Consider the following 12,365-nt stretch of genomic DNA (forward strand, 5'->3'; position numbering starts at 1 on the left):
CTTAAGACAACAATTCTGATGGCTAAAGATCCAAACGGGACACAAAAAAAAAAAAAAAAAAAAAAAAAGTGTGTAAAGAGGAGTTTTACAGCCCCCGGATCCAGGGAGGGCCTGTTTTGTATGAGCCTGGGCCACATAAAGCATATAAACCAAACCATAATCAGGCCAGATATGGCATGCCATCACATAAATAGTGCCATCATTGCCAGGCCTAGCCAACATCTGGTTGACATGCACCCTGCCATGACGCCAGTCAGTCAGAAGTATCAGCTTGACACCAGATCTGGGCCAGACCTGTCTGCTATGTGGGCAGAGGCTACAGAATGTGAATGACGTTCAGCAGCTTCAAGCAACTATAGTAGAAACTTTACTTCCAGGTGAGTGATTGAAGCGACTGCTAATGAGAGACTCTGTTGATGACCTGCAGTAAATAATTTAGAGGGTTAACTAAACAACCAGAGCCTGAAATGTCCAAGCAACCAGCCACCAGCTCCAAAGAAATGTGAATCGCATAAAAGTCCTCCTGCGATATTTCTGACTTCCACACTCTTCTGGTGTTTTGTGGCACCATTCTTAAGCCAGTTGTGATAACATTTAATAATCTTCTCCCACTAGAAGTTTATTAAAAGAAAAAGTTTTAGGCCTAATTTTAAAGTTAGTGTCTGAAAACTGAAACAGACATAGGAAATGTTTCTGTAGGGAATTCTGATAGCTGAGGAGTCCCTATCTGTAGGAGGACTCTGGGAAGTGCTCCGTCGGGATAATATGGTGTTAGGATTCCTTTGAGATATTCACATTTTATTAAAATCACTTCAGGAGTTAACATGGAGGCAGTATTGTAAGCAAATTTCCAGTTGTTTTCTGATACAACTGAACAAGCCAGTTAACTGTTTTTTGCTGCTCTGAATTTATATTCGAATATCAGCTGTGAAGGACCTTTTTGCAAACCTCTAACTCAATCATCATTTCATCTTTTCAGTCTTACAGATGTACTCAAAATAAAAAAAGCTCTTTTCACATTTGGTCGAGACGTGTTTCTTCAAACTGAAATGCTGTGAGTTGTGTCTTTACAAGTTCTGGTTGCCATAGAAACAAGGTTGTTAGAGCCTGGAGATGCACATTTTTAGAAAGTTTGAAAACATAATAAGCGAAGAAGAAGAAGAAAAAGATAACATAAGAAAAGTGAACCAATAACTCTTTTTGAAAAGTCTTCAACAGACAGCCATGTCTTCAAGGCCCAGAAGCCAGAAGCAGTTTTCACAGTAAGTTTTTGTGGAGTGTTTCTACTGTTTTTCTCTGTGAAGCCCGATTCGGTAAATGATGTATGCTAATTACTTTTTACTGTTCTTGCAGGAACACGTGTGGTTTGGGGGAAAAGAAGAAAATCCATGATCAGAGTGTTGTCCTGTGTGAAATGCTGAAGGGAGAAAGACAGCTCGCAGGGCTTAAAGCCAAGGATGAGGAAGGCACACAGGTGTGAATTTGTCACTGGCATTTCTGGCAGTTTAAGGTTTATCAGGTAGCCAGTGTTAATGGTCAGTGTTGGGACTAACGCGTTATTAAGTAACGCGTTACAGTAACTACGTTATTATTGTGGTAACGAGCACGGTAACTAGTTATTATGCCAAAATCAGGAACGCGTTACTCGTTACTGGGATTTAGATAGGCTCGTTATTCGTTACTTCATGTGGTGGCTCTCGCGGAGCTTCCACAGATTCAATAACATTAGCAAGTGATGGAAGCCAGCAGGTGGATGAAGGAAAGGGGAGGCAAGAGGAGGAGAGACCCGAAGCGGCCACCCGTCCGAGTATCAGGTGAACTGACCTTCAGGTAAGAAGTTATGACCTGCAGTCTATCTGGGTCAGATATAAACCAAGTTTAGTTGGAGTTTATTTTCGTTGTGTTGACTTTTTCGTACTGCGTGCTAGCTAGCATGACGGGGTTTCTATAGAGATTGACAGACCACGTGACTTTCGCGCATTGCATGCCGGGAACTCGTGGCAAAACAATCCAAGTACCGCATCAAATGCGAGCATTTGCAGCACCGCAAAACGTTCATTCTCCGGTTCCAAAACCTTCTTGCTTTTTCTTTGCCCCCCAAAAAAGTTATGTTCAAAACGAAGGAGAACAATGCCGGTCCGTACAAAGACAGACTCGACGAAAAGTCAAAGAAAAGATAAGAGGAAAAAATCAAAGGAGTGAAAGGGTCAGACCCTTACGAGCACACAGAGGGACCAAAGATGTTAGCGTGCTGCCCAACTTCCCACGCTCATATTTATAATTATACGGTTCTTGGAGTGAGTGCATACACTCGTGAAGTTTAGTAACTTCAGGTCACTGCAACAAGCCCAGGTACAGTTTACCGACGGATGGGTGCAGGACCTTGAAATGCACCGTGTAGAAAGTAAAGACCATCGTACGAACAAAGGTAAGTTTACCAGTCTCACAAATCGTCTTCATAAATACACATTCCTTAACCGTTTATTAATAGGACCTTTGCGCTCAACGTTAATTAATTAGCAGTGGAAATAATTTCTGGTACGCATCACAGAAATGTAGCAGTGACAATAATATTGTATGCTGTAATCGCACTGGACAATTAGTGATAGAAAACAACAGTTTTATCCTGTGAATAAAAGTATATGTTTTTGTCAATGTAACATGGTAATAACAGAAGCGAAACACAATATTGAGTCAGGACAATTTACTATTTATGCACAATAAACAAAGGAGCATAGCGCGACAATTTCTGTTCAGCGCCAGACTTGCTTGTAACCTATATCACCAATTATGTTATGAAAAATGACGCATTAACTACTACAAAACACTGACCTTCGTGTAAATGCTTGGAGCAGACTAACCTGTGAGCTGGAGGGTTCTGGGACGTTATATTTGCTCTTTGAATGGCTGCAATCCAGGCCATCCGTTGCCTCTTTGTTACTTCAGAAACATGGCTCGAACAATTTCTCTTCAACGACGTAATCCGATAACAACCGATCTCTTTACCCGTCGGCTTCCCGTGGCTGTCATGCGACCGGCTATTGCAGTTAATAATACAACAGCTTCTTGACATTTTTGTGTTTCTTTTTATCGCTGTGTAACTGATTTCAATTGAAAGCCTGCGTGCGCTAGTACCTCTTGCCACGAGTTCCCAGAATCCTTTGCGGTTTTACCCCTGAATGACGTCACATTTTCAATCTCTATACAGCTGGGTGGTGCTATGTTACTGATGTTGAACTTTATTTTGTTTATACGGTTAATTATTAGAGTTTCCAACCGTCCTGTAAAAAACGGAATTGTCTCATATTCAGAGAAATTATTACGCGTTTCGTATTGAGGTGAAAAGGAACAATTTGTCCCAGACTTCAGCTACAATGAAAAAGACACAAAGCTGGAGTTATTCTGTGTTTACGCTGCACAGCTGCCTCTTCTTCTCTCATCCTCTCCCCTCCCTCTCCTGTTTCTACTTCAATCATGAAACTGATCAATGATCAGCTGATCTGCTTTTCCCTCTTGTTTATTTATCGTCCGCTTTGCACCAGAAAGAGGAAACCACCGGATGTCACGTTAAACAACAGCAGCACGTTTGATCAGCTGTTGTTAGAATTTATTTAATATTACTTTCTAGTATCAGCTGATGTTTGCTGGAGCCATAAAGCTGGATATGTGGTGGTTTTGTCCCAGTCCAGCCCTGTATGCAGCTCATCTGCAGTCTGGTGTTACCTACATCTTCCTATTCAGAAGGCAGAATTTCCGAGTTCTGAGTACAATCAAAAAGCGCCACGACTGCAGTTTTTGTGTTGGATGTAAAAAGCGCACATGACGCTGTAACGTAGGCTAGAATCATGGCGGTGGTCAACGACGGTCCAGGCGTGGGATTTCTCTGTGTTCCCCGGGCCATCTTGTTGATTTTCACGTTTTGTTGCTTCCTGTTTTATTTTGTTAATCTGTCTCCATCTTGTTTTCTCTTGGTTAGTTTCAGCTGTTTTCCCCAGTGTTTTCATTTCCCCCGATTACCCCAATGTGTAATTAAACCTCTGTTTGCATTTGTTCGTTGCTGCCTTGTACTGTTTACCCGCCTGTGTGGCCTGGCCCTAGTTCAGCTTCACTTGATATCTCTTCAACACAGATGTTTTGGATACGAAGCAGTTGTTTCTTGAGAGTCTGTTGATAGCTTTATGTCCTCAGTTTTAAGCTCTTTTCAAACACACGGTTTCACCATAAGTACCCTTGAGGCCTACTGTCCTGAAAGTCATCACAAGTATTCCCTTAGTAACGTAAACCTTTTCTACTTTGTGTGCATTTCTGTAGGAGCTAAAAAGTTTGAAGGACCAGACAAAGGAGCTGCAGGATGACATTAATAAAATACAGGAGCGCTTTCATGAAGCCTTTGTTGAGGTACTGTAGAAGACCATTTCACACAAGCTGAATTTCAGTTTTATGGTTGGAACGAAACTCAAATTGGACCTGAAACTGTGTAGGATGAAGATGCTGATGATGCTCTGGAGGAAGCGAAGGCAGACAGCAAAGAGTTCATTCAAAAGGAGGCAGAGTTAGAGAGATTAAAGAAAGAGTATGCTGAACTGATGGAGAGGAGAGAGGAGCTACAGCATCAAGTTCAGAGGCACTCAATGTACAAGCACTTCATGGAGCGTGTGCTTAAAATAACAAAGGTACAGTATTTTTATTTCATGCTAACAGTAATCAGTTCATTTAAATAATGTCTTTATTGTCAGTGCACATGCATATCATGTGTGTATATATATATATTATTTTTTGACTTTTGGATCCAAATCATTTTCACCCCTCAGCTGTTCCAGGCTAATGGTGGGCGGCGTGGACAACTTGGTGAATGTAATAACTTGGCGACAAGTATGAGGAGACATATGATTTTGAAATTCATACCATAGCTGATCTACTACGTCATTTTTTTTTTTACCCTTATCTGTGTTTCTATTGTCCTGAACCGTCTGCCAGAGGACAGACTTTCAAACAAAGTGACCAGGGTGGGATGAACGTCTCATTGTGGTGTTTTAATTTTACTTTAATGTTATTAATGTCCTACTTTGAGGCAATAGGAATTGTCAAAGACTTTACAGGCGAGAGACAGGCATCTGATGATCTTCTGGGTGATGATGAGGACCCTTTAGAGCACTTTCTTCTCTGATGCTGTGCAGCTGTCAAATCTCATACAGATTAAATATGTCAATCTGCACTTTATGGAGCAGCAAGAGAAGGACACCAGTTGTTTTTTAGTTGACTTGGTTCTTTCAGAGGATCCTCGGGACAAGAGCAGGGACATAGAGACTGGCCCCGGTGTGGTAGAGGGTTAGCCCTGATGCTGGGGGAGACGTTGTCCAGTGTATCTGCTCTCCTTGTAGCTGATGGAATTTAGGATTAACTGCTATTAAATCAGCGTGGCTGAAGTCCTTGCTATGATGTGAACAGCCTTAGGATACATCCTGTGACTGTGTGATGCAGATGAACAAGAGCCAAGTTAGCGTCAGCATCTGGTGGAATATACACAGCAGTTATCACAACAGTACCAAACACTGTTTCAGAAATATCTCAGATATCAAATATCAATATTTGACTATTTATCCATCCATCCATTCATGACTCCCATGTTAAAATACCAGCTTTACAGTATTAAAAAGCATACAGTTAGAGTCTGCAGGAAAATGTAGTCCCAGTGCTGTGTTGAGACAAGCACAGGTGAACTATTATCAGTCTAATAGCAGAACCCACAAGCTAAACAAAATACCAAAAGGGGAACACTGGAAGCTAACGAGGAAGAGGAACAAGAAGCAAAAGCAGACAATGAGATGAAAAAATAGGGGAAGACAGAGGGGTGAGTGAAGGAACCGCTGAAAGTCAAAGGGGAAAATGAGACTGGGAAAAGTAAAACTAACAGTAACCATGCAGAACAGGGAATACCGAAATAAAACAGAGCCAATCAAAGGTTGCTTTTTGTATGAAAACGTGTGGGGGAAAACCTGCTGTGTGTCAAACTCCAGCACAGAGAGCACAGAGCACCATCCATAAGTATTGTATCAATTATTAATGATGATAATAATGATGTTAAACAGTGATTCCTCCACCGAAAACACTGAAGATAAAGCTGCAAGCAAAGCTGTGTGTATGTCTGTGTGTTACAGTTTGGGGATACTGAGGCTCTCGCAGACTACACAGAGAGTCTGCTCCATTTTCAAGATCAGTTCTACCAGAAGGAGATGAAGTTGCAGGATGAGGTCGACCAGCAGAAGAAAGCACTGTTAACCCTGCAGGACCAGCACAACTTGGTGGTAATGCAGAAAAACAGTCTGCTGTCTCAGCTCCAGACCGAGCTAGAGAAGACTCAGGCCGAAGCTCTCACATGGGTACCGGACACAATCCTGGATCACATCCCTGCAGCAGAACTAAGGCTAGGTCAAATATACACTGTGAATGGCATTATGTGTTGCTGTCTTCATACAGGAACAAAAGTGGAACCACATTCAGGAAACAGCTGCAAAGAAGACACTACAACTGGGAAAGATTAAGATGGCGATCCTAAACCTCTATGAAATGACAGCAGGTGCCATAGGAGAAAAGGAAGGAGTTGATATGAATGACACAGAGACGCAGCTGAACAAGGTAAACTCGCAGATCAGTTACTGACAAAGAGCTAGAGCAGCAGGAAATGATCAACATAACCGCCTGTTCTTCTTCTTATAGCTGCAGGTGTTCTCTGAGGATGAAAATGACATAGTGAAACAATATGAAGCCAGACTTCATGCAGCCAGTGATGGAAAGAAGCCAAACAAGGACAAAGGGAACACAAAACCCAGAAAAAAATGAACGCATATTCAGTTTCTTGGCATACCGAATCATTTATTACTTCAAATAAAGGTTGAAAATATTGAGGTTTTTGAGCTGTTTTCAAACTGAATATAACTGAATAGTTAATATTTTAGCTAGGACAGGTAACTTCAATAATACCTGAAAACTCAATTCCATGTGCAATCAGCAGCTGATTAGTTACTTTGGAAAGGCTCCTTAGTTTGTCTTCCTGGCTGTATTTATTCAGTTAGCAGTGGTGGAGCATTCGAGTGGAGCTACTGCGACTGGTTTTAATTTATTTATTTTGTTTTTCAATCCAGTGCCTGTTTTATTAAACAGTAGAATCAGGACATATATGTGAACCCAGCTGTCATCCTTAGTAGGCTGACACCTCAGACACACACTCCACGTCTTAATGTTACAGTATTTAGGATGTGCACTCTCAGTGACATTAAAAGGAGGCAAAACCTCATTATGTAGTCCTCATAATAAAGCAACTTGAGGCAATTGTAGTTGTGAAGTGGCATTGCATACATATACATACATATACATACAATACTGTATATCCAGAAAGCCTACATGCAGATGGTTTTGGGTGTCCACGTGACTGTTATGCAAATCATTGAAAACACAGAGGACAACACTGCCACCCTGTGGACATCAAAGAGTATTTTATTTACTCAGTGAACGAGCCCATTTATTTTCTTGGGCTGGTTAGATGTGCTTCTAATTAATAGTTAGGTAGAAGCATGTTGGATATTTGCTGAGGTTGTTGCATCTCTTAATCACAAGATGTTTACTCAGAATGCAGCAAAGCTCACACACAAAGGCACAGCCATGTGAATACAGTCCAGTGCAGTTGTGAGTAACACATCAGTGTAGATGTCTGTTGAACTAATAAAAATGTGACATGAGATTGTTTTTGGTGTCATTTCTAAAGCTCCCTGTCAGCAGAACTACACAAAAACCAAGAACAAAAATCAATGAACTCAGCTGAGAGGTGGAGCATGTGCAAAAGAAGAAGCTGCTACATTTTGGTGCTGGTGGACATTTGTGACATGGCTTTGGCCTTACTGGCCTTAAAGATTCCTTCTTGTCTGCTGCTGTTGTTTCATTAACAACCTCAGATATTTACAACACATATTTGATTTTGCTCTCAGAGTGAACACAAAGCACCAAAGACTCATTCAAGAACAGGAAAGAATGAATGAAAACCTGATTCTGTGTCATGTAGCAGAAACTCAGTGCCACTAGGGATACAAACGTGTTCAAGGTAACCTGCTGAAGAACAAAATAAGCATCAGTATGAGAAAGAAGAGTGATTTAAGTGACTTTGAGTGTGAAACTGCTGATCTACTGAGTTTTTCCACATGACCTCTGTAGGGTTTACAGAGAATGATCTGAGAAGGAGGAAATATCCAGTGAGCAGCAGTTCTCTGGGTGAAAACGGCTTTTTGATGCCAGAGGTCAAAGGAGAGGGCTCGGCTGCATCAAGCTGATAAGAAGGCAACAGTAACTCAGAAATGCCTCTGTACATCCAAGCTATGCAGAAGAGCATCTCTGAACACATTGAACCTTGAAACGGATGGGCTACAGCAGCCAGAGACCATATCTGGTGCCACTCCTTTCAGTTAAGGACAGGAAACCCAGGCTACAGCTCTCAGGGGCTCAGCAGAATATTGCAAAAACATTGCCTGGTCTGAGGAGTCCTGATGTCTGCTGTGACATTTATGGCAGGGCCAGAATTTAGTGTAAACAGCGTGACTCCTTCCTGCTGCTCCTGGTGTAATGATGGACATTTTCTTGACATAATTTGGATCTCTTAGTACCACTGAGCACAGCTTACCTGAGTATCGTTGCTGACTGTGTCCATCCCTTTATGACCACCCACACAGTCTCTATGCCCGGTGCTGTATGAGCAGTGTTGGGTAAGTTACTTTAAATTAGTAACTTAGTTACATTACTAGTTACTCCTATCAAAAGTAACTCAGTTACTTCAAGTTACTCGTTACTTTCAGAGTAACTAGTTACTAGGGAAAGTAACTTTGGTTTTACTCAGAATTCTCTTGTTAATGTGTTGCTTCCGTAACTGGATACCCAGCAAGATTGCCAGTCTTCTACTTGCCACAAGTGCACTGTGCCACCTACCAATAGAAAGGAAAAAATAATGTGCACATTTCCACGAGAGAAATCCAGCGCCTGGTTCTATCCTAGCCTGCTTTTTACATCCAACACAAAAAATGCAGTCGTGGTGCTTTCGATTGTACTCAGAACTCGGAAATTCTGCCTTCTGAATAGGAAGATGTAGGTAACACCAGACTGCAGATGAGCTGCATACAGGGCTGGACTGGGACAAAAAAATCGTCCCGGGCATTTTGACTAGAGACCAGCCCACCATTATAGGAAAAATCATAAAGCCTTTGAATGAAAATAAACACACAGTGATGTACACTGTTCTGATGGTATATATGCATCAATCTATCCATTGTTTGTTGCAAGACTCAGATAATTATTTTTTTAAAAGCGAGACATTTTAAATGAGAATAAGAAAGTATTTCCTTGTGCCCCCCTCTCCCTTTTAATGCCCTACATGGACCCCTGGCAACACTTTGCTAGACCCGCACCTGCACAGTTACCAGCTGTCAGCTGCTTAGAAAAGGATCCTGGTGTTATTTGTCTCTCAGAAACAGTTCATAACTTCCCTTCAACTCATTCATGTCACCTAAAAGGTAAACCTGTTTCTCCATCACAGCTCTGATGATCCAGTAAGGACATCTCCTGGTTTCATCTTCATGTTTCCCTCTCACCAGATAACCAAACCATATCATGACCAGCAGCTTTTACAGCTGTGGCTCCAGCAAACATCAGCTGATACTAGAAATTAATATTAAATAAATTCTAACAACAGCTGATCAAGCTTAAAAGTGCTGCTGTTGTTTAGCGCGACATCCGCTGGTTTCCTCTTTCTGGCACGAAGTGGGCGATAAATAAACAAGAGAGAAAAGCCGATCAGCTGATCATTGATCAGTTTCATGATTGAAGTAGAAACAGGAGAGGGAGGGTGAGAGGATGAGAGAAGAAGAGACAGCTGCAGCGTAAACACAGAATAACTCCAGCTTTGTGTCTTTGTCATTGTAGCTGAAGTCCAGGACAAAATGTTCCTTTTCACCTCAATAAGAAACGCGTAATATTTTCTCTGAACAAAATAAAGTTCAACATTAGTAACATAGCACCCACCCAGCTGTATAGAAACTCCGTCATGCTAGCTAGCACGCAGTACGAAAAAGTCAGCATAACGAAAATAAACTCCACCTAAACTTGGTTCATATCTGACCCAGATAGACTGCAGGTCATAACTTCTTACCTGAAGTTCAGTTCACCTGACACTCTCGGACCAGCAGCTGCTTCGGGTCTCTCCTCCTCCTGCGTCCCTTTTCCTTCATCCACCTGCTGGCCTCCACCACTTGCTAATGTTATTGAATCTGTGGAAGCTCCGCGATAGCCACCACACGAAGTAACGAGTAACGAGCCTATCTAAATCCCAGTAACGACTAACGCGTTCCCGGTTTTGGCATAATAACTAGTTACCGTGCTCGTTACCACAATAATAACGTAGTTACTGTAACGTGTTACTTAATAACGCGTTAGTCCCAACACTGTGTATGAGTAAAACTCTCTGGACTCGAGATGGGTAGAGCTCAGGCGTGGTTTATTCCCCTTTTGTGGGTCTCTGCAATAACATGGGACATGAGTAACCATGGGTTTCCAGCAACAGGATTCCGCCCAAACTATCAAGAGAAGTTTCAAATTATTAGACACGACAGTCTCCTCTAGCTGTTAGCCGCTAGCTCAGCGTGTCCATTTTTCCTACCGTCTAACCCATTAATTTCAAAACAAGATCATAAAACTGAAATCTACTCAGATGCTACTGTATGGGCAGTTCATGCTGTTAATGCACTGCCATGTTAACCTCAATGAGGATTTTCAAATATGTTTTAAACTCATGTTCAGTCAGGGCGGACTGAGGAAGAACTTACCACAGCAAAAGCTTCATTGCCACTAACGGGATAAGATTAGGGAAAACCAGTTTACCAGTAGCAGACTTTTAAAATCGAATCTTTCAAAATAAACCCATGGTTGCGATCCCAAGTTTAACAGGAATTTAACCACGACAAAACCATGTTCATTCTTTTACATCATTACATTAGCAAGTACAACCTTCAGGTGGAGACCCAAACGCATGATTTGTGTAACTGTGTATTTAGGCTGTATGTGTGATGATGTTCGTGCAACGTTTAAATGAGATTGGTCCACGTGTTGGGGAGGAGAGAGGGTACATATGCAACAAGAATATTATTTTTATTATTAATATTTTATATTGTATTTTTATTAGTACATTTCCAAAACTTTCAATTCCAGTTGAGAAAAATTAAAAACGGGCATTTTAATCATTTCTCGGCTTGACGTTGCTCTTCAGCATATCAATGAACAGCATCAACACACTGCTCTAAATGTTTCTGTCCGGTCAGGCACTAAAACTATCCAGTCATGAAGCTTCAGGAACAAACAAATCAAACCAGTTAGATACGGCCCGAGTGAATCTGAGTGAGTCTGTCTTGCGTTTCTGTGCAGGGTAGCCAATCAGATTTTAGGTATCATCTGATGATGAGCAATAAAAAATATTATTTATTAATTATTTTATGATGCAGATGCAGGCACCATCAAATAATTATGTTAAGTTAAATTAATTATGCATTTAATATTTTTATTTTAATTAATTAATAATGTGTATTTATTGTTTATGTATTTCCAACTTGACTAGATCAATGACACTTTTGATGAACTGCACGCAGTTATTTCATTCTGGCACTCTCGGCGCTCCATACCTCTCTGGCTCCATCCCTGCACTGCAGTGTTTTTCCAGCAGATGTCGGCAGCAGAAAGCCCAGTTACTGCTTCTATGCTGGTGTTTGCGTCTCCACCGGGACAGCTGTTGTCAGAGGTTCTGTTGCTTTAAGGCCGGATGGTTTACAGCTCACACACGGCTGACGATCGGCGCCTGCTCAGTGCGTCTTCTCCGCTGCCGCTGCTTGGATCGCGGACCTGGAGGGTTTCTGTCCCGTCCGTGTGCTCCTGTGTGTGCGTATGTGTGCGCTGTGTCTGATGGTAACCCATGGATTGACGGAGGGGGAGGCTATTGTTACCAGCCCGGTGGCTTGTTCTGCTGCAGCTGCACTTTCAGCAGAGAATGCCCAAAGCAAACGGAGCGGTAACTGCACGGATAGCGCAGGAATACACCAGAGGATCAAGGTAATTACAAGCGTATTTGTTTCTTTGTAGCCATGCCCCAGATTTGTTTCTTATTCTCTGTGGAGTAATAATAATGAATAAAAACGAGGTCTCGCGCGAGGCTGTAGAATGGTGTCAAATCACAGCATCGCGCGCGGCTCGTACTATCGGAGGCTGTGGGTTTGTTTACCAGCGCTAAATGACACTTTGAGCCGCTACAAAGGTCCTGATGTCGGCGAAACACGTCCACACCG

At 41.9% G+C, this 12,365-nt stretch overlaps 2 protein-coding genes across 2 annotated transcripts in view; both read left to right on the plus strand.

Moving 5' to 3' along the window:
- Window positions 1-1,121: 1,121 nt before the first annotated feature.
- On the plus strand, window positions 1,122-6,885 carry LOC146583800 (coiled-coil domain-containing protein 42 like-2-like). The gene is made up of 7 exons (XM_085281281.1): window positions 1,122-1,262; window positions 1,354-1,474; window positions 4,312-4,398; window positions 4,482-4,673; window positions 6,159-6,380; window positions 6,478-6,636; window positions 6,718-6,885. The coding sequence occupies exons 1-7, from the start codon at window positions 1,225-1,227 to the stop codon at window positions 6,838-6,840; spliced, it is 942 nt and encodes a 313-aa protein (XP_085137407.1). The 5' UTR covers window positions 1,122-1,224; the 3' UTR covers window positions 6,841-6,885.
- A 4,849-nt stretch (window positions 6,886-11,734) lies between these two features.
- Window positions 11,735-12,365, plus strand: part of LOC146583801 (USP6 N-terminal-like protein) — a 30,444-nt gene continuing 29,813 nt past the window's right edge. Inside the window, exon 1 of the mRNA XM_085277602.1 lies at window positions 11,735-12,132. The gene's annotated coding sequence lies outside the window, so the exon portion shown is untranslated. The remainder of the gene's footprint in view (window positions 12,133-12,365) is intronic.

This window comes from Mchenga conophoros, linkage group LG1, assembly GCF_057382185.1.
Source record: "Mchenga conophoros isolate Kocher_MC1m ecotype Shallow Benthic linkage group LG1, M_conophoros_male_GT1.1, whole genome shotgun sequence".
Classification (NCBI taxonomy): Eukaryota; Metazoa; Chordata; class Actinopteri; order Cichliformes; family Cichlidae; genus Mchenga; species Mchenga conophoros.

Coding starts and splice junctions, on each gene's coding strand:
- LOC146583800 (XM_085281281.1), top strand. CDS start 1,225: ATGTCTTCAAGGCCCAGAAGCCAGAAGCAGTTTTCACA. Junction 4,399..4,481: donor TTCATGAAGCCTTTGTTGAG/GTACTGTAGAAG, acceptor GAAACTGTGTAG/GATGAAGATGCTGATGATGC. Junction 4,674..6,158: donor GTGTGCTTAAAATAACAAAG/GTACAGTATTTT, acceptor TGTGTGTTACAG/TTTGGGGATACTGAGGCTCT.